The sequence below is a fragment of the Heptranchias perlo genome, chromosome 36 (assembly GCF_035084215.1).
Source record: "Heptranchias perlo isolate sHepPer1 chromosome 36, sHepPer1.hap1, whole genome shotgun sequence".
NCBI classification, from domain to species: Eukaryota; Metazoa; Chordata; class Chondrichthyes; order Hexanchiformes; family Hexanchidae; genus Heptranchias; species Heptranchias perlo.
Window position 1 is genome coordinate 15,270,432 of NC_090360.1, and position 27,536 is coordinate 15,297,967.

The window sequence follows — 27,536 nt, forward strand, 5'->3', positions numbered from 1 at the left end:
AGCTGAAGCACCTTGGGTAACAAATGCATCGGCTAATTATCAATTCAGCTCCCTTACACTATCACAATCAGTGAATACTGTGAGAGTATCTCACCATTTAAATATGTACGAGAATGTAAACAGAAAAACACACGCTCAAATCAATCATAATTCTTTGCAGTGATTAGATTCCTAAAAGATCATGATGACAAGTCTCTTCACAGTTAGTTCCATTTCCTAAGTAGAAAGGTATAAGAAGCTAATGATAGGGAACATTTTGCGAGGTGCTGTGTCCCGATGTAATTCCTCACTAGTCCGGATTACGGGCTCGGGATAGCGCTATAGAAGCACAGGATCGATTCTCACACCCATCTCGTGAGGTTGCTTTTTCTGGCACCACTTGATTCGGATTCGTTTTATGGCAAGGATTTTGCCAGTGCCACTCTTTCTTTTGGGCACCATTTCAACCATCGGCATAACCGTCCCAATGGGGACGGTTATGTATTTATGTTATTTGAAGAGAAAAGAGGAGGGACAAAGAAGGATGTCAGGCAAGTGAGACTGCACCAGATGCAGGCTGTGCCAGACCTGCCATCACTCTCCAACTTGCATCTATCAATATAACTGCACTCACCTACATTTTTATGTGAGGGACGCCATCTCTGTAGACTGCATTTCCCAACAGAGTTGACCAAGCTGTGCTGCATGCTGGGAAGTGACCTCCAGCCAAACTCCACCATAAACATGACACTGCCAGTTGCAGCAACTACAACTCCCAGTATCGTTTGCGCTCCTTCTCTCCCTGCCTCCACATCCCTTCTCCCTTCCCCTTCTCTCGCTTTCCGTTCAGATCTTCAGGTTTTTTTATATATAGGTAAAGTCACTGGACTACCCCAGGAATTGAGGCACTTTATTTGGAGTTAAGCAGACACAGAAATAATGTAACCAGTTTGTGCAGCTAACGAATGTAACTCAATTCCCATAGCAACACTTTGTGTGAAGACAAATCCCCAGAAAAACACATCACGTCTAAGATGCCTTTCATTCAAATGAATGCACTCATTCTATATGTAGATTTATTGTTGAGGATTAAAATACATGGTGATTTTAAAATTATTATTTATTTCCCAATATACACATTATAACGAAGAACATCATGGGCCATTAAATTGAATGGTGTGCTATGTGATTGAAAAACCTAGGCCCGTGTTTTAATTTATGATTTTGCTGTTCAGGCAATGAATTAAAATTTACATTCTGTAAATAATATATCAGTAATTTTTACAAAGTAGATTTGAGCTTCTAAATCCATCGTTTAAGATCTCAAAGTCAGGCTCTAAAAAGCAATGGCATGTGTGCAAAGTAGTTGAACACTTTAAAACTAAATGTTGTTTGCTACTAAGGCTAAACACTATGCTAATCATCAGCAAGGCCCATAGGTCCATGCTGCTTAGCAACCAAGTTAAACAAGGAGTAGAAGGAAAGCGAAGCAGCAAGCAGGAGTTGCTATGCATTTTATTTCTTGTGCAAATGTTTGACAGTTCTTTCACTGCCAGAGATTTCTCTGGCTCCTGCTCTATAGACTTGAAGCTTTAGTCTAACAGGAGCGATAGTTAATCCTTGCAACTACTGTCCACTGGGCTCCACTTACAAACCTCGTTGAAGACGTAATCCATTATTCAAAGCAACAGAGATGGAAGGAGCATGCACAATAGCAGCCAGCCCTGGGCAGCACAGGCCAAAGTGCTGATGAAAGGAACTGAAGAGTTTTTGCTGCCTGTCCTACACATTTTTTGATCTGCTAAAGGAACGGTGGGGTGAGGATATATACAGTCTTGTACTTTTAGCATTTGCAAGATTAAAAAAAAACTCCTCTTCAGCAAAATCACGTGAGTTAGACCAAGTATTTAAATGGGCTTCTTGCATCTTTTACTTGTCTTTCTTCCCTGTTATATCCTGTCGTAAGGCAGATTAAACTAGATTTAATCAATAAATCTTTTCCTGCATTTTCTATGGTACCAGTGCAGATATTAATCAAGGTTTAAAAAAATTCTGATCCCTGCTACAGGTTTTTTGATCCTTGGGAGTTTTGAGGTGTGTGCACAAATTTATGAAGTAAATTTTAAATTCAGACTAGGTGCTGACCTGATGCCTACGTTCTCTGGGCAGTTACCTTAAGCTAACATGGCTGAAAATATGTGAAACTCTTTTCACCTGGATTAGTATGTGATAATTACTCTTTGATCACTAATCTACCTTCTTTACACAAATTTTAAATGTACTGCCACCCTCCCCAGCACACCTCTCAACCTGCAGTGAGTTGATTGACTGGAACTTGACTCAGCACTCGGGAAGGGCTTGCGTAGAATTGGTGAATCAGCTGGTCTGGGAATCCAGAGGAATGTAACAGCAGTGATATTTCATGTCAGGGAGTCTCAATTAAAACGGGACAGTACAGCCTTATGTCCCACCTCTTCCCCAGTAAATTTACATATTAAATTAAATTATGTAGAGTAGCATATTAGAGTGAAGTACGATTAAAGTATGATTAGTGAAATAGGCAGGATCGCATGTCAGCTGTGGCTCAGTTGGTAGCCCTCTCGCCTCTGGCTCAGAAGGTCATGGGTTCACACTGCTACTCCAAGAGACTTGAATACAAAATCCAATACAGTACTGAGGGAGTGCTGCACTGTCGGAGGTGCCGTCTTTCGGATGAAGCGTTAAACCAAAGCTCTGTCTACCCTCTCGGGTGGATGTAAAAGATTCCATGGCACTATTTTGTAGGAAAGTTCTCCCCGGTGTCCTGGCCAATATTTATCCCTCATCCAACAACATTAAAAAAACAAACAGATTATCTCATTGCTGTTTGTGGGAGCTTGCTACCGCATTTCCAGTGACTACACTTCAAAAGTACTTTATTGGCTGTAAAGTGTAGTCCTGAGGATGTGAGAGGCACTATATAAATGCAAGTTCTTTCTATTAATGCAAGCCTTCTACACTCACTAGTCTCTCCCTCAGGATGATTATTGGACATAATACATCTGGTAGATAAACTGAATGCTGCCATGTAGTTATCAATCTGTCTTCTTCTCTGTCTCTCTATATTCCACCCCATGAAATACCTATGTAAATTAGATTTGGTGCATACAACAACTTGCTTTTATATAGTGCATTTAACGTAGTAAAATGTCCCAAAGTGCTTCACAGGAGTGTAATTAGATGACAATTGACACCGAGCCAAAAAAGGAGCCATTAGGACAGGCGACCAAATGCTTGGTCCAAAGAGGTAGGTTTTAAGCAGGAGGACAGAGAGAGGTGGAGAAGCAGAGAGGTTTGGGGGTGGAAATACACCTAAAGGAGGCAGTCGTGAGCTGGCGACTGTCGTTAAATCCAGGATAGATGCTTGGGTTCAGTGCTCTTCATTTGTCTCATTCTCAGCGCCACACTCAGCAATAGGAAAGGGAGATCAGTGCTCCTGGTGCATGCTCGGAGTGCCCATCGGGCAATTGTACAGCCCCAGCCTGGCTTCCCATTTATTAAAATTAACAGGCGGTAAATGACAGGCTGGGAGATGCACGATTCTCCCTTTCGATATACCCAAAATATATCATTAATCGCCAGGCTGCATCCTCTCCGTAAGCACTGGGAGAACCACAGCAGAAAAGGTCCATGTCAGTGACGGTGGGCTATTTGACCATGTGGGGCTTCTAGCCGAGTTTGATCCGGTTCGCACTTCACATCCACACATGCATCTTCCAGCTGGGTTACAGAAGAGAGATCAAGATCGAGAAAGGCCTGTGGGGGCTGAGGCTAATTACAGCCATCTCACTGCCACTGCACCTGAGATCAGCTAACTCAGGACAGAGGTTGAGCTGGGGTCCTTTGTATCCTGGGATGGGAATTGACCATAGGCCCGCTGTGGGTGGTGGGCTCAGAATTCATCTCGTGAAAACACAGCTTTGGGGGGAGGGGATCTCTATCATTGCTGTAGGGTGCACGTTAATAAACGAACCCTCATTCAATCTTTGGATTGATTGCTGATGATTTATAGTTGACGCTTCTGTACTGCCATCTGCAAACCTTCCCCACTGTGCGTGCCAGCCTTTCTGCACTCAGCAAGTCAACCTTGTCGAGATCCAGCATATTGCTGCTGCCTAGCATAATATGTTAGGTCCTGCACTGCAATCTCGTGTCATGCTGGTAATTTAGAAACAGTATCCTGTGCAGGAAACAGAGAATTATATAAGAACATCCTGCAGGCTAATCCCCCTTTTACATTCGATATCCAATCTCCTGTGAGCGCCGATATAATATTTATCCTCTGAGGTTCTCCATGGACCCACTGAAAGCCAACATGAAGATTTCCAGTGGAATTTGCAATGCACACACACACACACACACACACACACAGGGAAATGGCACTCTTTATCTGGCAGCTGAGCACCAGGGGCAGTTAAAACAATGGCAGCTCACAAAACACGCAGAAAATTAAGTCTCCGATGCCGTCCTAATTCCTTTTTACATCAATTGCAGGATATCCATGGAGTGAGAGGTCTTCACTCAGGTACGAGGGGTACAAGTGGCTCAGAATTTTTTTGGTATCTGAATTCTGTTGTGTAAATACAACACAACTCAGAACTGGAGTAGAACTTTATAAAGCTATGTCCTAGGAATTGAAAGTTCATTTCATTCTACAACTTATCTTGTACAGAAAAAAAGGACTTTATTTGTTTTATATGTTTCCTATTTTTTCATCACAAACACGATCGCAGTCAAAATTCTTTGCTCGTCTGGGCGAAAGCGAATCCTTTTGTTGACCTTCATTCAGAATCAAAAGAAGATTTCTTTAAATAAGTGGTTTATGGAGGCATGTTGGTTGCTTTTGTTGGCTGTAACTGTGATTATGGTTTTAAAAAATTTATTCTCAGGATGTGAGCATCACCAGCATTTATTGCCCATCCCTAGTTGCCCTGAGGTGGTGAGCTTTCTTCTTGAACTCCAAAGTTTTGCAGCGGTTTTATACAACTGAGTGGCTTGCTAGGCCACTTCAGAGGGCAGTTAAGAGTCAACCATGTTGGTGTGGGACTGGGGTCACATATAGGCCCGACCGGGTAAGGACGGCAGGTTTCCTTCCCTAAAGGACATTAGTGAACCAGTTGGGCTTTTACAACAATCTGACAATTTATTTGGATATGATGAGAAAGTGGATGTTCTCGTCTTTTGTTTTCACATTACAAATTAGTTGCCCTACACAGCATGCTTGTGCAAAGCTCCTGTTGTCACTGAATTCGATGCAATCTGCTGGTAAGGCATCCCAGCCAGTATAACTTGGGTTTGCCTTGCTAAGAATCATACTGAACAGATACTGGCCTAAGACCTTGGGGACGATTTTCCTGTTTCCCCTCCCCTCTTCCATTTCAATGCTGGCGAGGATCAGCACACCCAGAGTGTGCTCTACTTGTCCAAGCCAAGCTGTAATCAGTTTTGGTGGTCCCAGACTGTTATCACAGCCTCCGCTGCAGACCTGTCTCCAGACTGAAGAACTGCTGGGTGACTATTACAAAATGGCAGCTACCTTTGGGCCTCTTCTGCCTGCTGCTGGACCAGAGACCAACAAGTCTAGCGGAGTGGGAGTTCTCTCAGCACAATCCCTCCACCAAAGTCTTGGTTCACCCTTGCTTCTGGGTGCCCCGTGGCCATAACTACAGGAGAAAGAGGGAACATCACCTCCGCAATATGTGAGCGACAGGCCTATGCTTATTGCAGGTGCAACTCCAGCCCCCAGGGAAGCCCAGGAAATCCTGGAGCAATGTCAAGGGGGCAGAGACCCAGCGTAAACGGGTCTTGCCAACTCTTGTTTTCTGACCTTTGTGCTTGCAAAATAAGCATTCCTCAGAGGCACAGGTAAAGGCAATCATCCCCATTATCTGTTGTATGACTACAGCCTTGCTTGATTGTTAGATTTAGGGAGGACACTATCATCTGATCACACACTGCAGATCATTTTGAACCCAAGCTCAACAATGTGTGTAGCATAAACAGAATGCCATATCGGATGACAGAACAATGGGAGTGCACTTCCACTTGAAACAAAGATCTTCGTAACCTGTGGCAGGGGTGAGATAAGGTCCGTCATAGCGTGAGAATATAGTGGTCACATACCTATAATGGCGAGTAACATACAGATGTAAATAAAGGGGTTACATTTCTGTGGGGATTCTCCCGATCGTCCACCGTAACTTTGATGGAAGATCCGTGGAGAAACATTGATCTTCCGCTGAAGTTACGACAGCCGCTCGGGAGAACCCCAAGTGGAAGTTCAACCCCATAAGGGTATTAAGGGTTATGGAACCAAGGCGGGTAAATGGAGTTGAGATACAGATCAGCCATGATCTAAATGAATGGCGGAACAGGCTCGAGGGGCTGAATGGCCAACTCCTGTTCCTATATTCCGAAAATCTTTTGAGTGGCTTTGCACCATTGATGCTGAACTCGACTGTGAAATTAGGTTGAGCAAATTATTTCGGCACCTGTAGTGTATACAGCACCTGCAGTCTTTAACATCTTTACCCAGAGAGTGGTTAGAATGTGGAACTTGCTACCCATGGAGTGATTGAAGCAAATAGCGTAGATGCATTTAAGGGGAAGCTAGATAAGTACATGAGGGAGAAAGGAATAGAAGGATATGCTGATAGTGTTAGATGAAGTAAAGTGGGAGGAGGTTCATGTGGAGCATAAACACCGGCATAGACCTGATGGGTCGAATGGCCTATTTCTGTGCTGTAAATTCTATGTAATTCTACAGTCATTCACATTCCCAATCATTTGCCAGAGAAAGCCTCACATGAGACACAATCTAGTTGTACAGCTTCTTTTGTTATTTATAATTCCCAGAGTTTTCTCCTAAATTGGCCGAAGGTTTCTTTCGCCTCTCCAAGGAGATTGCGGTGTGTGGAATTTACACCATACTGGGACCAAACAGGTTTGTTAGACCAGCTGGTCTTCTGAAGTAACAACTGAAAGTGTTGCCTCCCTAATTCTTAAACTGTAGTAATTTTAAAGAAAGAAAGAACTTGCATTTATATAGAGCCTTTCAAGACTTCAGGATGTCCCAAAGCGCTTTACAGCCAATGAAATACTTTTGAAGTGTAGTCACTGTTGTAATGTAGGAAACGTGGCAGCCAATTTGTGCACAGCAAGATCCCACAAACAGCAATGTGATAATGACCAGATAATAGGTTAGAAATTGGGCCGTTGTTTTGGTGCTACGCGGCCTCTTGAAGTGCCAAGATGGCATCTTGGCTGCGTACGTATGTTTCTAGCGTGATGTGCGCCAGACGCCATCTTGGTATAGGTAGTAGCACATGCGCAAATACCGAACGCCAGCAGCATGTAAAATAAGGAGAACAGAAGAAATAGGAGCAGGAGTAGGCCAATCGGCCCCTCGAGCCTGCTCCGCCATTCAATAAGATCATGGCTGATCTGATCCTAACCTCATATCTAAATTCATGTCCAATTTCCTGCCCGCTCCCCGTAACCCCTAATTCCCTTTACTTCTAGGAAACTGTCTATTTCTGTTTTAAATTTGTTTAATGATGTAGCTTCCACAGCTTCCTGGGGCAGCAAATTCCACAGACCTACTACCCTCTGAGTGAAGAAGTTTCTCCTCATCTCAGTTTTGAAAGAGCAGCCCCTTATTCTAAGATTATGCCCCCTAGTTCTAGTTTCACCCATCCTTGGGAACATCCTTACCGCATCCACCCGATCAAGCCCCTTCACAATCTTATATGTTTCAATAAGATCGCCTCTCATTCTTCTGAACTCCAATGAGTAGAGTCCCAATCTACTCAACCTCTCCTCATATGTCCACCCCCTCATCCCCGGGATTAACCGAGTGAACCTTCTTTGTACTGCCTCGAGAGCAAGTATGTCTTTTCTTAAGTATGGACACCAAAACTGTATGCAGTATTCCAGGTGCGGTCTCACCAATACCTAATATAACTGCAGCAATACCTCCCTGTTTTTATATTCTATCCCCCTAGCAATAAAAGCCACCATTCCGTTGGCTTTCTTGATCACCTGCTGCACCTGCATACTAACTTTTTGATTTTCTGGAGTTAGCTCACAAAGCAACCATGATCTCATTGAATGGCGGAACAGGCTCGAGGGGCTAAATGCCACTGCCACTTGCTGCCTCCTGTTATGCGCCACCTTCTCCTGCAAGAAAGCGGGACGTGCATCTGGGTGAATGTGCCCGTCATGGTTGAGAGTTGTGGGTATGCGGCTTACAACAGTGGCAATGTGTGAGGGTGAGAGGAAGCATTTGATTGGAAGAGCTGAGTACTAATTGAAAGAGTTTGTTTATATGTGGGTGATGAGGGTGTAGTGCGTGGAGCAGGGGATGGGGCTAATGGTTCAGTTGGTAGGAGACGCTACTTGACAGCTGACCTCACTCACCTTGACCACTCATATCAAAGTATTCAACTTCTTCCTGCACTGTATCCATGTTTGTGGTGCTATGCGCCTGGCATTGACTTCGTCCCCTGTGGCCTCCCGCTGCCTTTTCAGCATTTGCCTGAAGGGCCTCTTGGACCCCCCCCCCGCTCCCTGCAATTATATAGGATGTCCCTCCTTCTGTCCACCTCTTACACCAAGGCCTCTAGTGCATTAGCAGAGAACCTTGGTGCACACACTCTCACAGGCCTGGTACCAACTCAGATCGTTGATTGGTGAGGTCTGGCATGCAGATTGGAGGATGTGGGATTTAGTAGTGTGCAACCTTAATTCAATGTTTTAACATAACTCATCAGTTTGTAAACATAGGGACCTGCATTTGTGTTTTACGTGTGCGATGTCTAATTTCCGTTCAGACTCCGTGCAGAACAGCAGACTGTTATTTTTAGCAAATAACAGGTACCAGCTACCTTTAAGAGATTTTAAGAGCTATCCTCCCTATAAGAGATTGGGACTCCCCCAGCTGGTGGAAAGCCCACATTTACTTGAATCCACCTGCAAGGCCTGGATTTCAACGCTGCTTGAAGGTGAGTAATGAGGCCAAACTAAGTTCTCGTCCTGCCTGCGCAGAGGCCATTGGGCGCGGGTTAATTGCGGATCGCGCTACCCGTGCCCAATAATAGGCCTTACCCAATTTTTTTTTTTTTCCCCCAGTCTGTTTTAGTGATGTTGGTTGAGGGATAAATATTGGCCAAGACACTGGGGAAAACTCCCCGGCTCTTCTTCAAATAGTGCCATGGGATCTTTTACGTCCACCTGAGAGGGCAGATGGGGCCTCGGTTTAACGTCTCATCCGAAAGACGGCATCTCCAACAGTGCAGCGCTCCCCCACTGCTGTATTGCTTGTACTCTTTATTATAATATGTACAAGTTAATCAATAGACAATAAGGTAAACTCAAAAGCAAGCTCCAACCTTTGTGACATGACAAGAATGATAATATGACATCTTTTATGGTGTCAGCACTGATAGTGCCATCACATGTGAGAGTAAGATAAGATGAGGCAGATATTTCTCCAGTCAGTTATGAAGAAATGCCACATAAGTTGTGTACAATATGATGGTTAAAGAAACAAGCAGAATCAAATTAAGTGGAAAGCTTGCTGAGGTTTCACCCTGAGGAATTTCTGAGGGAAGACAGAAGAAAATCTTCTGAAATGGATCCCTGAACCATATTTAGGAAGAGATCTCTGACTGCCATTGAAAACAAATAATTTAAACGTTCTCACTGGCCCTATTCACATGATCCTGTCAAATTCAGCTAATCTCTTACTCCATGTTGAATTAATCCTCTTATCACATTATCTCCCTAAAAATTTCATTTACATGTCATTCCATGTGTCTGGTTTTTCAGATGGATTGTTTCCTGTCAAATTAATCCTGAAACAGGGAGCATCTACAGGCCTTCAATCTTGGTCAGCTAAAATGGTCAACAGAGGGAATTACCAGTCAACTGCATGTCAGTACTCCATTTCTAGATGCATCATCATATCTAACTGATAGTTCTTGTGGTGAATTTTTGTACTCATCAAATACTGGGGAACGTTACATGTTCCCACAGTCTCAGCACCAACTACTCCCGGGTCAGGCACAGTGCGGTCAGTTGTAAAGTAAAGCCCCCTCTGCTCTGCTGCAACAAAGCACCTTAACCTCACCCTCAGGAGAGAGAGCCACCGCCATTCCAGTGTGACATTGTCCATTGGCTGCATCTGGTGGTCCCTTCTGCATGCCAATCCCAACTTATGGGCAGGGCCTGTACTCGGCCCAAGCCTGCCCAGAACTGGTTTCCCATCGGATTCTTGAAGCAAACAGAGAGGAGAGAGTTTCATCCCACCGTCCTGGGCTGAATCCAGAGATGAAATAACAATGTGCTACCCATTCCGTGCACCTCATTTCTAAGCAAGAATCACTCACAATTTTTTTTGAGGAGTGATGAGGAGAATTCTGTTGGCATTAGGTTAGAAAAAAGTATAGATCAGTTGGCTGGATTGGAAAATTGCAGCCACTAATACGATGGGAAAAGAATCCTTTGGCCGCCATATCAAATAAGTCTCTCAGTAGCTTTCAGATCCACAGGTTATTTTCTTTCAAATCATTTCAACTAAACAGTATGGATAGTTTAGTCAAAATGAAATAAGAACCAAAAGTGTTGCCCACCTTATTCTTAAACTGTCGTCGTTTTAGAGCTTATACTCTTTATTATAATATGTTCAAGACAGCACAAATATTTCTGTAACTATTAAAATATACCTTGCAACAGGCAAGGACAAGTGGCTTTCCTGTTATAATGCATCACTGCATTTAGTTTTGTCATAATACCTGTCACCATATCACTTTACAGACTTTTTTGATAATGTACACTGAGGCCAATACCGTACTAACACCAAACTCACGTAACTCAGGAAATCCAGGTACGTCAGTGTTCTATATAAAGAGGCTTGTGTTTGTCTGTATTTTAGTCAGTAAATAGGAGGAAGGTACAATCCTGGGATATGGGGAGGGGGGGGAATTAACGGACATTAATAAACCACCGTTAATCTTGTGTTTTAACCCAAAGCTCTGATGGCCTCATTGCCTTCTCGTACCCTGATAGGATCTCCAAATATGTGTACACAATGAGATCATTGTGATGCCATTTGAAAGAAAGTTTTTCCCAGTGTCATGGAGATAACACCACCTGACACTGCATCAATGGAATTATTTGTGGTTTAAAAATCCAGTTATTTATTTACTTCTGCTCCCCTCACTCTCCTGAACGTGTTGACTCTTTCCTGGGCTACCGTTCCATTGTTGCCATTTGCCCTCCGGTGCCTCACTCAAGTGCCCATTATTCACATGTGAGCCTTGACAGCGAGTGACATCAGCCTATTCAGTCATGGGGAAGGTCACAGCCGCCCTGACATCCATATGATAGAATCATAGAATGGTTACAGCTAAGAAGGAGGCCATTTGGCCCATCAAGGCCATGCTGGATATGTACCTGAAGTTCCAAAAGGGACTGATGAACAGTCACTGTTTTAATGCAGAACCTTGGTTCATTTTACCCTTGTAATCCAAGAATACTAAAATCAATTGGAGCACTCGTATTGATGGCCGGGCTGAGGTCAACTACCTCAATGAAGAACTGGAAGTCAAACATGGGACTTTCCCAGTCTGTACGGCTTTTTTAAAAAATTCGTTCATGGGATGTGGGCGTCGCTGGCAAGGCCAGCATTTATTGCCCATCCCTAATTGCCCTTGAGAAGGTGGTGGTGAGCCGCCTTCTTAAACCGCTGCAGTCCATGTGGTGAAGGTTCTCCCACAGTGCTGTTAGGTAGGGAGTTCCAGGATTTTGACCCAGCGACGACAAAGGAATGGCGATATATTTCTAAGTCAGGAAGATGTGTGACTTGGAGGGGAACGTGCAGGTGGTGTTGTTTCCATGTGCCTGCTACCCTTGTCCTTATAAGTGGTAGAGGTCGCGGGTTTGAGAAGTGCTGTCGAAGAAGCCTTGGCAAGTTGCTGCAGTGCATCCTGTGGATGGTACACACTGCAGCCACAGTGCGCCGGTGGTGAAGGGAGTGAATGTTTAGGGTGGTGGATGGGGTGCCAATCAAGTGGGCTGCTTTGTCCTAGATGGTGTCGAGCTTCTTGAGTGTTGTTGGAGCTGCACTCATCCAGGCAAGTGAAGAGTATTCCATCACACTCTTGACTTGTGCCTTGTAGATGGTGGAAAGGCTTTGGGGAGTCAGGAGGTGAGTCACTCGCCGCAGAATACCCAGCCTCTGACCTGTTCTTATAGCCACAGTATTTATATGGCTGGTCCAGTTAAGTTTCTGGTCAATGGTGACCCCCAGGATGTTGATGGTGGGGATTCGGCAATGGTAATGTTGTTGAATGTCAAGGGGAGGTGGTTAGACTCTCTCTTGTTGGAGATGGTCATTGCCTGGCAATTGTCCGGCGCAAATGTTACTTGCCACTTATCAGTCCAAGCCTGGATGTTGTCCAGGTCTTGCTGCTTGCGGGCACGGACTGCTTCATTATCTGAGGGGTTGCGAATGGAATGGAACACTGTGCAATCATTGGCGAACATCCCCATTTCTGACCTTATGATGGAGGGAAGGTCGTTGATGAAGCAGCTGAAGATGGTTGGGCCTAGGACACTGCCCTGAGGAACTCCTGCAGCAATGTCCTGGGGCTGAGATGATTGGCCTCCAACAACCACTACCATCGTCCTTTGTGCGAGGTATGACTCCAGCCACTGGAGAGTTTTCCCACTGATTCCCATTGACTTCAATTTTACTAGGGCTCCTTGTTGCCACACTCGGTCAAATGCTGCCTTGAATGTCAAGGGCAGTCACTCTCACCTCACCTCTGGAATTCAGCTCTTTTGTCCATGTTTGGACCAAGGCAGTAATGAGGTCAGGAGCCAAGTGGTCCTGGCGGAACCCAAACTGAGCATCGGTGAGCAGGTTCTTGGTAAGTGCCGCTTGATAGCACTGTCGACGACACCTTCCATCACTTTGCTGATGATTGAGAGTAGACTGATGGGGCGGTAATTAGCCGGATTGGATTTGTCCTGCTTTTTGTGGACAGGACATACCTGGTCAATTTTCCACATTGTCGGGTAGATGCCAGTGTTGTAGCAGTACAGGAACAGCTTGGCTAGAGGCGTGGCTAGTTCTGGAGCACAAGTCTTCAGCACTACAGCTGGGATGTTGTCGGGGCCCATAGCCTTTGCTGTATCCAGTGCACTCAGCCATTTCTTGATATCACGTGTCGTGAATCGAATTGGCTGAAGACTAGCTTCTGTGATGGTGGGGATATCGGGAGGAGGCCAAGATGGATCATCCACTCAGCACTTCTGGCTGAAGATGGTTGCAAATGCTTCAGCCTTGTCTTTTGCACTCACGTGCTGGACTCCGCCATCATTGAGGATGGGGATGTTTACAGAGCCTCCTCCTCCCGTTAGTTGTTTAATTGTCCACCACCATTCACGACTGGATGTGGCAGGACTGCAGAGCTTTGATCTGATCCGTTGATTGTGGAATTGCTTAGCTCTGTCTATAGCATGTTGCTTCTGTTGTTTAGCATGCACGTCGTCCTGAGTTGTAGCTTCACCAGGTTGGCATTTCATCTTTAGGTACGCCTGTTGCTGCTTCTGGCCTGCTCTTCTACACTCCTCTTTGAACCAGGGTTGATCCCCTGGCTTGTTGGTAATGGTAGAGTGAGGAATATGCCGGGCCATGAGGTTACAGATTGTGCTGGAATACAATTCTGCTGCTGCTGATGGCCCACAGCGCCTCATGGATGCCCAGTTTTGAGCTGCTAGATCTGTTCTGAATCTAATCCATTTAGCACGGTGGTAGTGCCACACAACACGTTGGATGGTGTCCTCAGTGCGAAGACGGGACTTTGTCTCCATGAGGACTGTGCAGTGTTCACTCCTACCAATACTGTCATGGACAGATGCATCTGCGACAGGTAGATTGGTGAGGACAAGGTCAAGTAGGTTTTTCCCTCGTGTTGGTTCGCTCACCACCTGCCGCAGGCCCAGTCTGACAGCTATGTCCTTCATGACTCAGCCAGCTTGGTCAGTAGTGGTGCTACCAAGCCACTTTTGGTGATGGACATTGAAGTCCCCCACCCAGCAGTACATTCTGTGCCCTTGCTACCCTCAGTGCTTCCTCCAAGTGGTGCTCAACATGGAGGAGGACTGATTCATCAGCTGAGGGAGGACGGTAGGTGGTAATCAGCAGGAGGTTTCCTTGCCAATGTTTGACCCGATGCCTGAGATTTCATGGGGTCCGGAGTCAATGTTGAGAACTCCCAGGGCCACTCCCACCTGACTATATATCACTGTACCACCACCTCTGGTTGGTGTGTCAGGACATACCCAGGGATGGTGATGGAAGATTCCAGGACGTTGGCTTCTTGGTATGATTCTGTGAGTATGGCTATGTCAGGCTGTTGCTTGACTAGTCTGTGGGACAGCTCTCCCAATTTTGGCACAAGTCCCCAGATGTTAGTGAGGAGGACCTTGCAAGGTCGACTGGGCTTGGTTTGCCTTTGTCGTGTCCGGTGCCTAGTGGTCCGTCCGGTTTTATTGGCTTACTGGGCCATTTCATAGGGCAATTAAGAATCAACCACATTGCTGTGGGTCAAGAGTCACATATAGGCCAGACCGGGTAAGGACGGCAGGTTTCCTTCCCTTAAGGACATTAGTGAACCAGATGGGTTTTTACGACAATCCGGTAGTTTCATGGCCGCCATTACTGATACTAGTTTTTTAATTCCAGATTTTATTTAATTAATTGAATTTAAATTCCTCAGCTGCCGTGACGGGATTTGAACTCATAACTCCGGATTATTAGTCCAGGCCTCTGGATTATTAGTCCAGTAACATAACCACTATGCTACCGTACCCGGCTCAGGGACATATCACAGGAACTCTCCAGTGTCACACCACCAGCTATTATAATCACTCAAAATTATTTTTAAACACAGGAAGGCCCTTTAAATTGGGTATTGGGTTTTTTCAGGTGCATGGTGGAGGATAAAACCATTGGAAGGCCCTATCATGGAATATTTCTTTAAATTCACTATTCTGTTGCAAGATTGCACAGCAAATTTTAAAAAGTGTTTCTTATATCAACTACCATGCAGTATACATTCATAACTTAGCTGAATTGCAAAGTTAGTCTGTCCACATCATTACGTACTTACTGCCTCGCACAAGGGTGAGAAAAATATCCGGCCATAATTTGTTGTGGCAGGGCATGTAACAGCGTCTGCCGTTATTTAGACTTGCTCCTGCACGTTTAGGTTTTATATTGTTTTGCGTGGCAAGTTGCTGGTGATAACGGTGCAGCGATGGAAACCCGGGCATCTGGGACCTGAGCGAACAGGGCAAGGGACAGGGTATCTCCGTAACTAATTGGATTGAAGGATTGTGAAACCAGCAGCGCAAGGACTGAGAAGGAAGTGTAAATTAGAGTGGGTGAATTCAACTTCGAATCAGGCACAGAAAGAAATAAAGAGAGGGAAAGAAAGATTGGATTAAGAAAAAAAAATGTAAATATTACATTTTTAAAATCTCCAATAACAATTAATACCTGAAGGAATGAGACTCCACACTTGTAATAATTAATTTTCAGTGCCAGAGAGGTTGACTGGCAGTAATTAACTATTATCATGTTGTTAAAATGGTACTTAGACTTGAAATGACAAGGGTTAACTTTCTCTGGCGAGTTTAGTTCGTATCTACCGCGCAAATACAACAACTTCACGCCATTCGGTGCATTTCAATGGTGAGGCAGACAGGGCGGTGTCGTTTTCGTGAAGCTAACGGTGGAGTGGCGCATCTCGGACAGCAACTCTTGGATATTCGTGTTTAACCCCGCATCTTCCCCTCGCCTGAAGTTGCTGTGCGATTTGTGCATAAATAACAGCGAGCGTCATTAACCTCACCGTCATCTTGACAGCAAATTCTGGCCCAATATGTTAATAGTAACATTTGTGATGTCACATGGTACATGTGCTGCTATCTTTACCAAAAATCTGAACTGTTTTAACTAATTTACACTGACACCACTTCCCACTAGAGTTACAGTGCAAAAGCAGCTTAAATCCTGAGCCAGGAGCTAAATTAACTCACACTGATGGTGGTCGTGCCTTCAACTGTCTCGGTCCTAAGCTCTGGAATTCCCTCCCTAAACCTCTCCGCCTCTCTCTCCTCCTTTAAGATGCTCTTTAAAACCTATCTCTTTGAAAAGCTTTTGGCCACTCACCCATATGTCTCCTCCTTTGGCTTGGTGTCAATTTTTATTTTTGTCTGATTACGCTCTTGTGAAGGACCTCGGGATGTTTTATTACGTTAAAGGCGCTATATAAATGCAAGTCGTTGTTGTTGGAGAGAGGAAACTCCATGGAACAGGCAATTTATTCTGCTTCACTCTGGAGTCAGGTCATGCCCTGACTCTGGACTTGCGTTATACAAGCTGAGTGTTGAATGTGAAGGGGGAAGACCACTTCTCACCAATGCTAGACTTGTAGGGGAAATATTTCCCCGGGGTATGCTTAATCTCCCCCCATGACTTCGGCAGAAAATCGGCAGAATCACCAGAAAAATTGCCCAAACGGCCATTTACGCTGCTTCTCCAACTTTCCACCTATCTTCCGCTGGCGTTATGACAGGAGGTCGGGAGAACGTCCGAGAAACTTATACCCCACAGTGTAAGAGCACCACTTTGAAAAAACATCTTAACTTTATAATAAAAATAGTAAATGCTGGAAACACTCAGCAGGTCAGGCAGCATCTGTGGAGAGAGAATCTGGGTTAATGTTTCAGTTCGATGACCTTTCATTAGACCTGAAACATTAACTCTATTTCTCTCTTCACAGGTGTCTGACCTGTTGAGTGTTTCCAGGATTTTTTGTTTCTATTTTAGATTTCCAGCATCCACAGTATTATAATCGTCGAATAGGAATAATCTCATAATAGATTAGAGAAACGTGCATTTGATTAGAACTGTGGCAAGGTTTAAATCTGGCATCAAAAGCAGGTAAGAAACCACAAAAGCAAGTTCAACGTATCAAGGCATAGTCATGAGGCCAGCTGGACAAATCAAGAGGAGGAAGAGGGAGGGGGAGGGAGAAGAGGGAGGGAATAAGACGAGGGAATAAGGAGGAGGGAGGGACGAGGAGGAGGGAGGGAGGGAGTGAATAGGAGGAGGGAATAAGGAGGAGGGAGGGATGAGGAGGAGGGAGGGGGAGGGAATAGGAGGAGGGAGGGACGAGGAGGAGGGAGGGAGGGACGAAGAGGAGGGAGGGAGGGACGAGGAGGAGGGAGGGAGGGACGAGGAGGAGGGAGGGACGAGGAGGAGGGAGGGAGGGACAAGGAGGAGGGAGGGAGGGATGAGGAGGGAGGGAGGGAGGGACGAGGAGGGAGGGAGGGACGAGGAGGGAGGGAGGGACGAGGAAGGAGGGGGAGGGAACAGGAGGAGGGAACAAGGAGGCGGGAGGGACAAGGAGAACGGAGGTAGGGAGGGAATAGGAAAAGGGAATAAGGAGGAGGGAGGGACGAGGAGGAGGGAGAGAGGAGGAGGAGGGAGAGAGGAGGGAATAGTAGGAGGGAGAGAGGAGGTGATGGAGGAGAGAGAAGGGAGGAGGAGGGCAGTTGAAAGAACTGGAGGAAAGAACAATACATAAAAAAGAAAAGTAAATCTCCACGTTACACTGACAAGATCCAATAGAAGCTTCTGAGTGGAAGAAGAAAAGACAGAACCAGATGACGGAGGATAAAGACTCCAATAAAACCTGCCAGGGCCTCTGTTACAAAAAGGATCAAGGAGGAAAACTGAAGAGATAGAGAAAAAAAATCCCAAACATTTATAAAGAAGATGAGAAAGGAAGGAGAATCTAGAGATAAGTTAAAAGGAAAAGAACTGCACAGGAAGCAAGTGCTGGTATTAAGGACTAAATGTACTCAGAAATATATAATCAGAAGTTAATAGAAAACCATTATAAAAGAAAACCAAATTTGCAATTCGAAGGACTAACAGGAAGAACAGACTGCTGTTAAACTGAAAACCCTGAAAGAACTGTGAACCGAGAGGATATGAGAGAAAAATTGAGAGATTAAACCAATTCAATTAAAAATGATCAGTTACTGAGAGTGAGATAGAGAATCAAGGATTCAAGTCAAGTGTTAATGAAGAATCGATCTGGAGAACCCAGGTTACTTTATTTAGAGTAAGAATATTCAGACACCTAGTGGGCAAAACTTTCTAGCAAGTGAATATCACTAGAATAACAACACACTGGATTTAGAATTTCTCGGTACATTCTATTTAATGCATTTGCTGAAATTTCTGCGCACTCTTGTAAACACTGACATGATTGCATTAACCAGGGCACTAAGAGCAGCAAGTGAGGAGTTCAAACCCCTGAGAGAATAAATCCCTGCAACCTTCTCATGGACAAGGGAGCCTATCCTATTTCCTCTGGTGGGGGAGTCCAGAACAAGGGGGCATGACCTTAAAATTAGAGCTAGGCTCTTCAGGGGTGATGCCAGGAAGCACTTCTTCACACAAAGGATAGTGGAAATCTGGAACTCTCTTCCCCCAAAAAGCTGTTGAAGCTGGGAGACAATTGAGCTTCCAAGACTGAAATTGCTAAATTTCTGTTAGGTAAGGGTATTCAGGGATATGTAACATAGGCAGCTAAATGGAGTTGAGATACAGATCAGCCATGATCTAACTGAGTGGCGGAACAGGCTCGAGGGGCTGAATGGCCTACTCCTGCTCCTACGTTCCTATCCTTCTCTCAGCTGTATGGTGCAGTGGTACACTAGAGTACAAGGTGGCAGCTCTGTTTGGCTCGACTTGTCGTGTTGCTGGAGGCTGCACTACAGCCATTAGGAGTTCGATGTGAAGGAAAGATCTGGCAGAGAATGACAGGTAAATATAAGAAAATTGTAAAATAAAAGTTAGAATAGAGACAAATACACTGAGAAGTACATACGGAAGAGAGAGAATGAAGAAAAAAGGATGAGCCAGACCAGAAGTGAAGTTGTTGACAAATTTTATTATTGTCTGAAATAGTTTAAAAAAAGTGTATTTCACTTTAATTCTCCATCCCAATCGCACTCTGACCTCACTGTCTTCGGCCTCCTACTCTGTTCCAAAGCAGCTCGAGGAGCAGCACCTCATCTTTCTGCTAGGCACTAATATTATATTAATATTGAGCTCAACAAGTTTTGATGTTAAGCACTAATCCCATTTTCTCTCGGACAGCGGGTGCTGGTAATGGAGGATGGGAGTGGAGGAGGTGTGGGCTGATGGTTGGGGAGGGGATCCCCTGTCGCTGCACGGTCAACAGGGTGGTCGGCACCCTTGGGGTCTACCTGCCTTTCTTCCGCCACATTCCCAGGCCATGGACGCCTTCTCATTTTTGCCAGATTTTCTCTCCCTCTACTATTCTGCCGTAGCCATTTACACCTCCTCTGGGCCCATCTTTTCCTGCTATTTTCATCTCCTTTTGCCTTGCACCATCATTACTTTTGTCATTTAATCACTCCTGCCCTCCACCCTATCACAGACCTTTCCTGTCTGTTCTTTCCCTGCCTCTACACTGTTCATCTCTTAACATCTTCCGGCTCTGATATAAACGTTAACTCTGTTTCTCTCTCCACAGATGCTGCTTGACCTGTTGAGTGCTTCTAGCATTTTCTGTTTTTATTATAGTATATTTCAATGTTGCGTGAGATTAGTAAAAAAGCTACTTAGCACTAATGCTGCAATTTAAGGCATTTTTCAGTATAAATGCGGGGCTAAATATTTCTTTTAAACGTGGCCAGCCTGGGGAGCAGAGAAATCTGTGGAGGTGCTGGCACTCTAAAGGTTAAAAGATCACTTCAGGCAGTGCTTTCTAATTCAAACCTCACCCTTAGAACTAAAAGTCCCTGTTAAGAGTTAGTGCCCACTGTACAGTCAATCACAGTATAACCTTTGATAACTCCCAGAAACTGATTCTGATTCACCACAGCAGAAGCTGGTGAATAACAACAAAAAAATGACATGTTAAGAGGTCAGATAGTGTCACAGTTTGCTTCAATGCATTATCAGGTGGAAGCAAAAGATCCCATGGCACTAATTCGAAGAAGGGCAGGGGAGTTCTCCCCGGTGTCCTGGCCAATATTTATACCTCAACCAACATCACTACAAACAGATTATCTGGTCAGTATCACATTGCAGTTTGTGGGATCTTGCTGTGCGCAAATCGGCTGCCATGTTTCCTACATTACACTTTAAAAGTACTTCATTGGCTGTAAAGCGCTTTGGGACGTCCTGAGGGCATGAAAGGTGCTATATAAATGCAAGTTCTTCATCTTTTCTCTATCTACGAGGTAACACAGTGACAAAGGTATAACATGGGCCTTCTGGTTCCACGTCACTCAAAACAGGTAGTCTCCTGTAACACAGTGCCACCTTTACAAGAGGCGAACAACAATCTGAACAGTGTAACTCGAGCCCAGTTCCAAACAAATTGTCGGCACCATGACTGCATATTAAAAATAGCAAGTGCGCTTTTGATGGATTTTTATGGATGGATTAAGTGAACCCTATTACAGTGTGTGTTTTTTTTGTTCTTTTTTTCTCCCCCTTCTAAGCTAGATAATTGAAATTAGCTGGATGCATTAGTTATTATCTCACATTTCCCTGCACATGGTTGAATATGATTAATGAGTAGCCAAAGTCCCTGAAGGGCTTGTAATGAAGCCTTTTTAATGGAAAGGTGTGTACGAGAGAAACCCATATTGCTTCCCAAACAATCATTCATCACCACCGCGATCTGGCTTAGCACAATTAAGTGCTGTCGCACGAAAGCCAGCTACAGAGTAGCCAGGCGGAACCTCCTCCAGTTCCCAGTGGCTCCCAGATAACTCATGGTCATTTATTTTTGCTAAATCACATTAAAAGGTGTTAGTCAGGAAATATACATTAAAGCTTGCAAGTCCATTGTTTTTTGCGGGGGGGGGGACTAAAAATATGTATATCCTCTTATTTGCCTAAGGAAAACCAACATTTATTTTAGATTGGTTTGCTCATATCTGTACGCTATGCGATGTTCCCATTTAAGTCGCTGGCCTTCAAAGAAATATCAGATGGGGGTTATTGTGCAGTTGGACAGGGAGGAATCGCAGTGTGGCAAGTGACACTGCAATGGCCATTTGCAGTGACGTTGACAATGGGTGGATGTCGTGAAATAATTAAAGGAGAATTCTACACATTATTTAAAAATACATGTTTCAATAATTTGCTCCAAAAATCAATTGGGTGCTTCACTGCTATGTTGTGAAGAAACCAGTTTTTGTTTGTTTTGGGTGGGTGTGCGGGGGGGGTGCAGGGAGAAGAGACATACTGTTGTATCTCCTTCATGCAATGCATTCTGAGAAGAATTACATTAGCCCAGAAATTGCTTTTAAAATAACAGTGAGCCTAACAGCGCTCACCGTTATTAGTGGCGAAATCGACGAGCAAGTTCCGGCGGCCACACAGGCGCAGTTCAACGCGGAAGTCCGGAACTTGCTCTTCCTGGTTTGCCGGCGATGTGACAGCTTCGTCTTAAAAGGGACATCGCCGGCTGCAATCAATGGAATCAATGGACCAGCGCCAACTTGCTCTCCTGCCCAGCTGGAAACTAACTAACAGCGCCACAAAACAGGTAAGCTCAGTTGTTTAAGTCTAAACTAAGTTTTTAATAGCATTGTAAGTCTTAATGACTGCCAAACAATCTCTCTGCACTAAAAATGAACTTTTAAAAATGTGGAGTCTCATTACTCCTGATTTTAATAGTTATGGGATATTTAAAAAAAAAATTTAATGAAAAAATTTTCATTTTTTAAAACTTTTTCCTTCTGTCTCTTTTATCTCAGTCTTTTAATCTTATCATCTCTTTATTTTGCTTTCTCTATGTCATTTTATAATACCTCATCGGGCACATCCGCGTTTTTAGTTTAACACTGTTTATGAATGAACTACACTTCCTGGTTCTCACAGCATGGGTTGCTTCAGGCAGATTGGTTGAGGGGCCTTAGCAATCCTTTCACCACTCACACGGCCCGGGAAAGAACGCTGGTGTTATTTGAACTCGGATTGCAAGGAAGTTGCCGCCAAAGAGAACGCGAGAACTGAGTGGGTGAATTTAAATCTAATGAGCAGCGAGCATTGTTGGTTCATCGCTCAGAGTTAGCCTCGCTAACTGCATTGCAGGAAGGAGACACAATGATGCCCCAGTACTCTCAGATACAATATCTGCAAGCTGGGTTTTCCCATCCCATGTTAAACTGTTGTAATGTACTTCTGAAATAGGGTGCTCTTGCTCCTTAAGTAGAAGATACTGATTTTCAGTGTTTACTTTCACAGGAGATACCTGAAGGCATAACAGCTCCATCACACAGACTGTGATTCAGTAGACCATAAGAGTAGGCCATTCAGCCCCTCGAGCCTGCTCCGCCATTTAATGAGATCATGGCTGATCTGATTTTTACCTCAACTCCACTTTCCCGCCTTTCCCCATATCCTTTGACTCCCTTGCTGATCAAAAATTTGTCTAGCTTTTATCCTGTTCCATATTGAAAAAAATGAATTTTCTATTCAGTGGAATATTCGGTGGGAGCACAAGGGCTACTTGTTGTCGAAGGCGGAGGGATGCTTGTTGACCTGTGTGAGGTGGTTAGTGCTCAACTTTATCAGAATTCAGCTCTGGCTCATCGGTGGCCTTCGGGAGCATACATCAGGTCAAGGCCATGTGGATGGCTCATTGGGACTGGCCAATATTTATCCCTCAGCCGATGTCACTAAAATAGATTATCTGGTCTTTATCACACTGATGTTTGTGGGACCTTGCTGTGCGCAAATTGGCTGCCGCGTTTCCTACATTACAACAGTGACTACACTTCAAAAGTACTTCATTGGCTGTAAAGTGCTTTGGGACGTCCTGAGGTCGCGAAAGATGCTATAGAAATGAAAGTTTTTCTTTTCCAAGGTTACTTTGGTATTCTGAAAGGCTTCTCAAAGAAATCTATGATCTTTTTCTTTTTCTGAAGAAATCGGTTGAAATCAACATTACTTTGCCAAGTCTTATTATATTTTTGGACTCTAAGGGAATCAGGGGATATTGGGATCAGGCGGGAAAGTGGAGTTGAGGTCCAAGATCAGCCATGATCTTATTGAATGGCGGAGCAGGCTCGACGGGCCGTATGGCCTACCCCTGCTCCTATTTCTTATGTTCTTATGTTCTAAGTCAGGCGTGCACAAAACAGAATTACTGGCTACAATAAGCGCACAGTTTTATGTGACTCCAATTGTCCCATGGGATCAATGAATCTCTGAGATATGCAGTCAAGGAAGGTGTCAGCTTCCAACACCAGTCTGTGCCCAAGTTAGCTGATCTCAATGGGAACACTGGCAGTATAATAGGCCTCAGTAGGATGGGGTTGTTATTCCTAATCACGACCCAGGGATTCCTTCCCATCTGTGTGGACCGATAATACATGAGGACAGAATGGGGCTTGGCAGCGATGCCTCTTGTGGTAAAGTAGCTAGCTGACACGTTGTCCATGTTCGCACATGGAGAACTTGGGGGAGGGGGGGCCTTTGGCCCCTGTGGTAACCATGTCCTATACAGTAAGTCAATGCTTCCAGCAAGGGAGGGATGAGGAACAAAAACTGGGGGAGGGGTAGACTTCAAACTAGTTAACATTTAGTGTTGTCATTGAATCACCATATCTGTTTCAGTTGAAATGCACCGCAAATTAATGCATGTGTTGCAGTCCTGATTATAACAAGGGGAAGGGATGTGGAGAAAATGGTCATTTCTAGGCCTATACACAAGGGACTTTTCCTATAAGTGAAGAATAATTAGATAATAATTGAGGGGAATCTAGATAAACACGAGGAAGAAATGAATAGACGGTTATGTTGATTGGGTTAGATGAAGAGGGGTGGAAGGTGGCTCATGTGCAGCATAAACAACAGCATGGACCAGTTGGGCCGAATGGCCTGTTTCAGTGCCGTAAATACTACATGTTCTCTGTGATTATTTTTTTTGTTGCTCTTTTTTAAAAAAAAAATTAGGAAAATGCCGAAAAAGAAAGGAGGTGCCCAGGGGAAAAAGATTACCCTTAAAATGGCAAAAAATTCCATGAAAATCACAGTCGATGGGAAGCGCCGTTTAGACCTGAGCAACATGGGGATAGCAAACTTTCCCAAGTGTATTCTGAAGTTGACTGATATTGAAGAAATTGACCTGAGCAGAAACCTCATCAAAAAAATTCCGGATTTCATCAACCGATTCCCAAAGCTGCGATATCTCGACTTCCACACAAATAAGATAGAGAGAATTCCGGAGACTATTTGTCAGTTGGAGTTGCTCTATTATCTTGATCTTTCCAATAACAAACTCACCACGGACGGCTTGCCCGCGGAACTTACACAGCTGAAAAATTTACGGGTCCTCAATCTTGGGCTGAATTCTGTGGAAATGCTTCCAACGACGATCGGTACTTTAAAGGAGTTGAAGGAATTGGGGCTGTTTGATAATCGAATCACCTACATGCCGGAGAAGATCACCAAGCTCCCGAAACTGAAGCACTTGAATGTGTTGCGGAACCCTTTCACCACGCCACAGATAGATGTCGAGCCAATAGACACCATCGATCGCATCGAGAATCTTTATCTCGCCAGAAGACACATGCTATGCCGCCCCTGCCTCAAGAAATGTCAGCGAGAGAGAGACAAATGGAGCAAGGTGAAGAATATTTCTGATTTGGAAGAGGAGCCCGATTTTACTGGTCTCATATCCCCCAATTCGGTTGCTAAACAAGACGAGGCATCCTGGAGAGTTAGCAATTAGCAATTATGAGCTGAATCTGTACTGTCAGTCTAAAAACGGCCCAACACCAAATAAAACTGTCCCAAATGCTTTGTGTTTCAGGACTGGCTAAATCTATCCCAACTGACCTATATTTCTCTTCCTTCTCCTGTGTATTTTGTACTTTTTTTTTAGCTCCTTCACACTATTCCCAAAGCAAAGAAAGGAGGGCCTTTAAATTTGTCAATGTTGCTCAGCATCAAATTGATAGGAATCGACTGGAGAAACTAAGATGGGTCTGGTGTAGATGTCCCCTATAGGTCTCCACTTGCCGTCTCTCATTGGCAGACTGGCTTGTACCCCATTTGCTTCACGAGGTTTGCCTCTGATAGTTCCCTCCAACAGCAACAATGCTATATCAGGTAATCAAAAGGTCAAAGTGCACTCAGGGACACCTTAGAAGGGCAGATGGGGTCCACCATTTTGTATCCGGCTGCAAGCTGCTTTCACTATTGCTGGCCTGTATTGCACTTTGGCTCTAAGTCAAGGAAGCGTCTGGCTAGATGCTCGTTATTGGGAGCACCTGCATAACCATGAAACCCACATATGTGCAGTCATCAACTGTGGTGGAATCCTCCCTGCACTATAAACAGGCTAGATGTGATAACAAGTGAATCACTCCCAATGGAACCATTTCTCTAACATACAATGTGGTAGATGTGCCAATCACCATGTAGAGGCACGAGAGCAAAGACCCATTTCACTCAATACAACAATTTGTTAATCCATCACTCCGTTGTGTCACAGGCTGCCTCCTCTGTTCCCTACCACTATTCCAAATTTGAAATAATTATTAAATAATTCTTCGCATAGAATTCATCCAAATAAAAATGTTCTTCTCTGATTTTACCACACCAATTCACACCATATATATTCCTATATACACAGTGCTTCTTTTATGATTATTGCAACTATTCCTTTAATAGCAAAACCATTAACCAAGACTTTTATCTTGCAGCTGAAGAGGTAGTGTGTTAACATTGCATAAAATCATTCAAAAGGGGAACGAGGCCAGTGGCACTCTGAGCATTTAATTAGTTTGGTATGATTGTATATTTAGTCCAACAACATTACCACAGCCAGTCTGATTGAGAATAATCAACTGAATGTCGATATGTTGCATGATTCTGATTGCAGATATTAAGGTTTACTGAAAGCTGTTGGTGCTAGATTACACAGTACATTTTCAACGTTGCATATTTAACAGTAATGGTCACTAACAACCGCCATTTTGGTTGTAATCTGATTTCACAAAGTACTGAACTCTTTTGTGATTAGTTGTGTGGCCTTATCTCTGATAATGACGATTATTAAAAATGTTTCTGCAAAGTGAGTGTTTAAAAACGGTGACAAACAATCAAAAAGTAACTTATAAATTGCTACAACTGGTCTGAGGAGCATTTTTCACATTTCGCGTCTGTTCATATTCTAATTGTTTAAGCTTGATTCTAATTTTATTGAACTGAAGGCGTTGTTTGTAATAAATTAGATTAACAGTAAAGGATGAATACAGTATCTAAAAATTACAGGTTCAATTAATGAACACAGGATAACTGTACTTGCTCCTTAAAACAAAATACGGCATTGACAAAATGAAGATAAGCCCAAGAAATAATGGGCAACATTTTTATCATTAAAACTTTCTGAATTTAAATGAGACCACAGCCAATGAAAGAGAACAGAGAGCTGCAACGTATCCAGATATCAAAGCTAATTAATAGGGATGTGAATAAAACCTAAAACATTAATACTTTGAAAACATGGAGAATAAATCATGAGTTATATAAGTAATTGCCTGTGTATGTTGTCAATACTTTTTTCAGATATATTTTCAGATAGGTGAACGCCGTTCTAAAGGAAAAGGCGATGCCCACTATTGCCCGCGGCCATACTTGAAGGGAAAAAGTGGAGGAATGGGACTAACCGGATTGCTCTTACAAAGAGCCGGCATGGGCTCGATGGGCCGGATGGCCTCCTTCTGTGCTGTAACCATTCTACGCTTCCATTTCCAAACATTTTCAGGATTGAAGTGTGACGATTTCAAAGGAACGTGTTAACAGTGAATCGGAAATCTGCGGGGTAGGAGGGGCTGATCCTGGAAGTTAGGCGGGAATCACCGCCACTGTGGAACTCCACCCCTGACCCTCACCAAAGTTTGCGAGGTCAGGAGGAGGGGCCTCCATGAGTGACCTTCGGAAGTGTGGGGGCGCATCTGTGGTGTCCCCTGCCAAAGATCCCAGAGATGTAAGCTGGCCATCTGGTGGCATGGTGGGGGGGGAATGCCTGGAAGATGAATCTGGCTGCCCTGCCTATCAAGGGGCTGCTTTAAAATGTAAAAGCTCCTGACCTGGACCCCAGGTGGGACCCACTTCCACATAAGGCCAGGTCCCGGTGTATCTGGGTCTTGACCGAGTTTGTGACCAACCTGGCAGTCTCCGACCAGATATGGGTGCAATTTAGGGACACCCAGCCCCCTGGTAATGGTATGTAATAAGCAGCCTATTTTCCTGGAGTCAGGTGGTTCAGGGTTGGCTGAATCCCAGACAAATCTGAACTCCTGGCCTGTACGGCAATCAATGGATACTGCTTCAGACACAGGACTCCTTCTGGTCAGTGACATCTGCCTAG

The 27,536-nt window shown here is 44.3% G+C and overlaps 2 protein-coding genes across 2 annotated transcripts in view; one reads left to right on the forward strand and one right to left on the reverse strand.

Annotated features, from left to right (window-relative positions):
• Positions 1–27,536, reverse strand: part of wdfy4 (WDFY family member 4) — a 225,644-nt gene that overhangs the window by 59,664 nt on the left and 138,444 nt on the right. The gene's annotated exons all lie outside the window — the stretch shown is intronic.
• LOC137304133 (leucine-rich repeat-containing protein 18-like) lies at positions 1,463–26,681 on the forward strand. The gene is made up of 2 exons (XM_067972621.1): positions 1,463–1,868; positions 24,113–26,681. The coding sequence occupies exon 2, from the start codon at positions 24,117–24,119 to the stop codon at positions 24,888–24,890; it is 774 nt and encodes a 257-aa protein (XP_067828722.1). The 5' UTR covers positions 1,463–1,868; positions 24,113–24,116; the 3' UTR covers positions 24,891–26,681.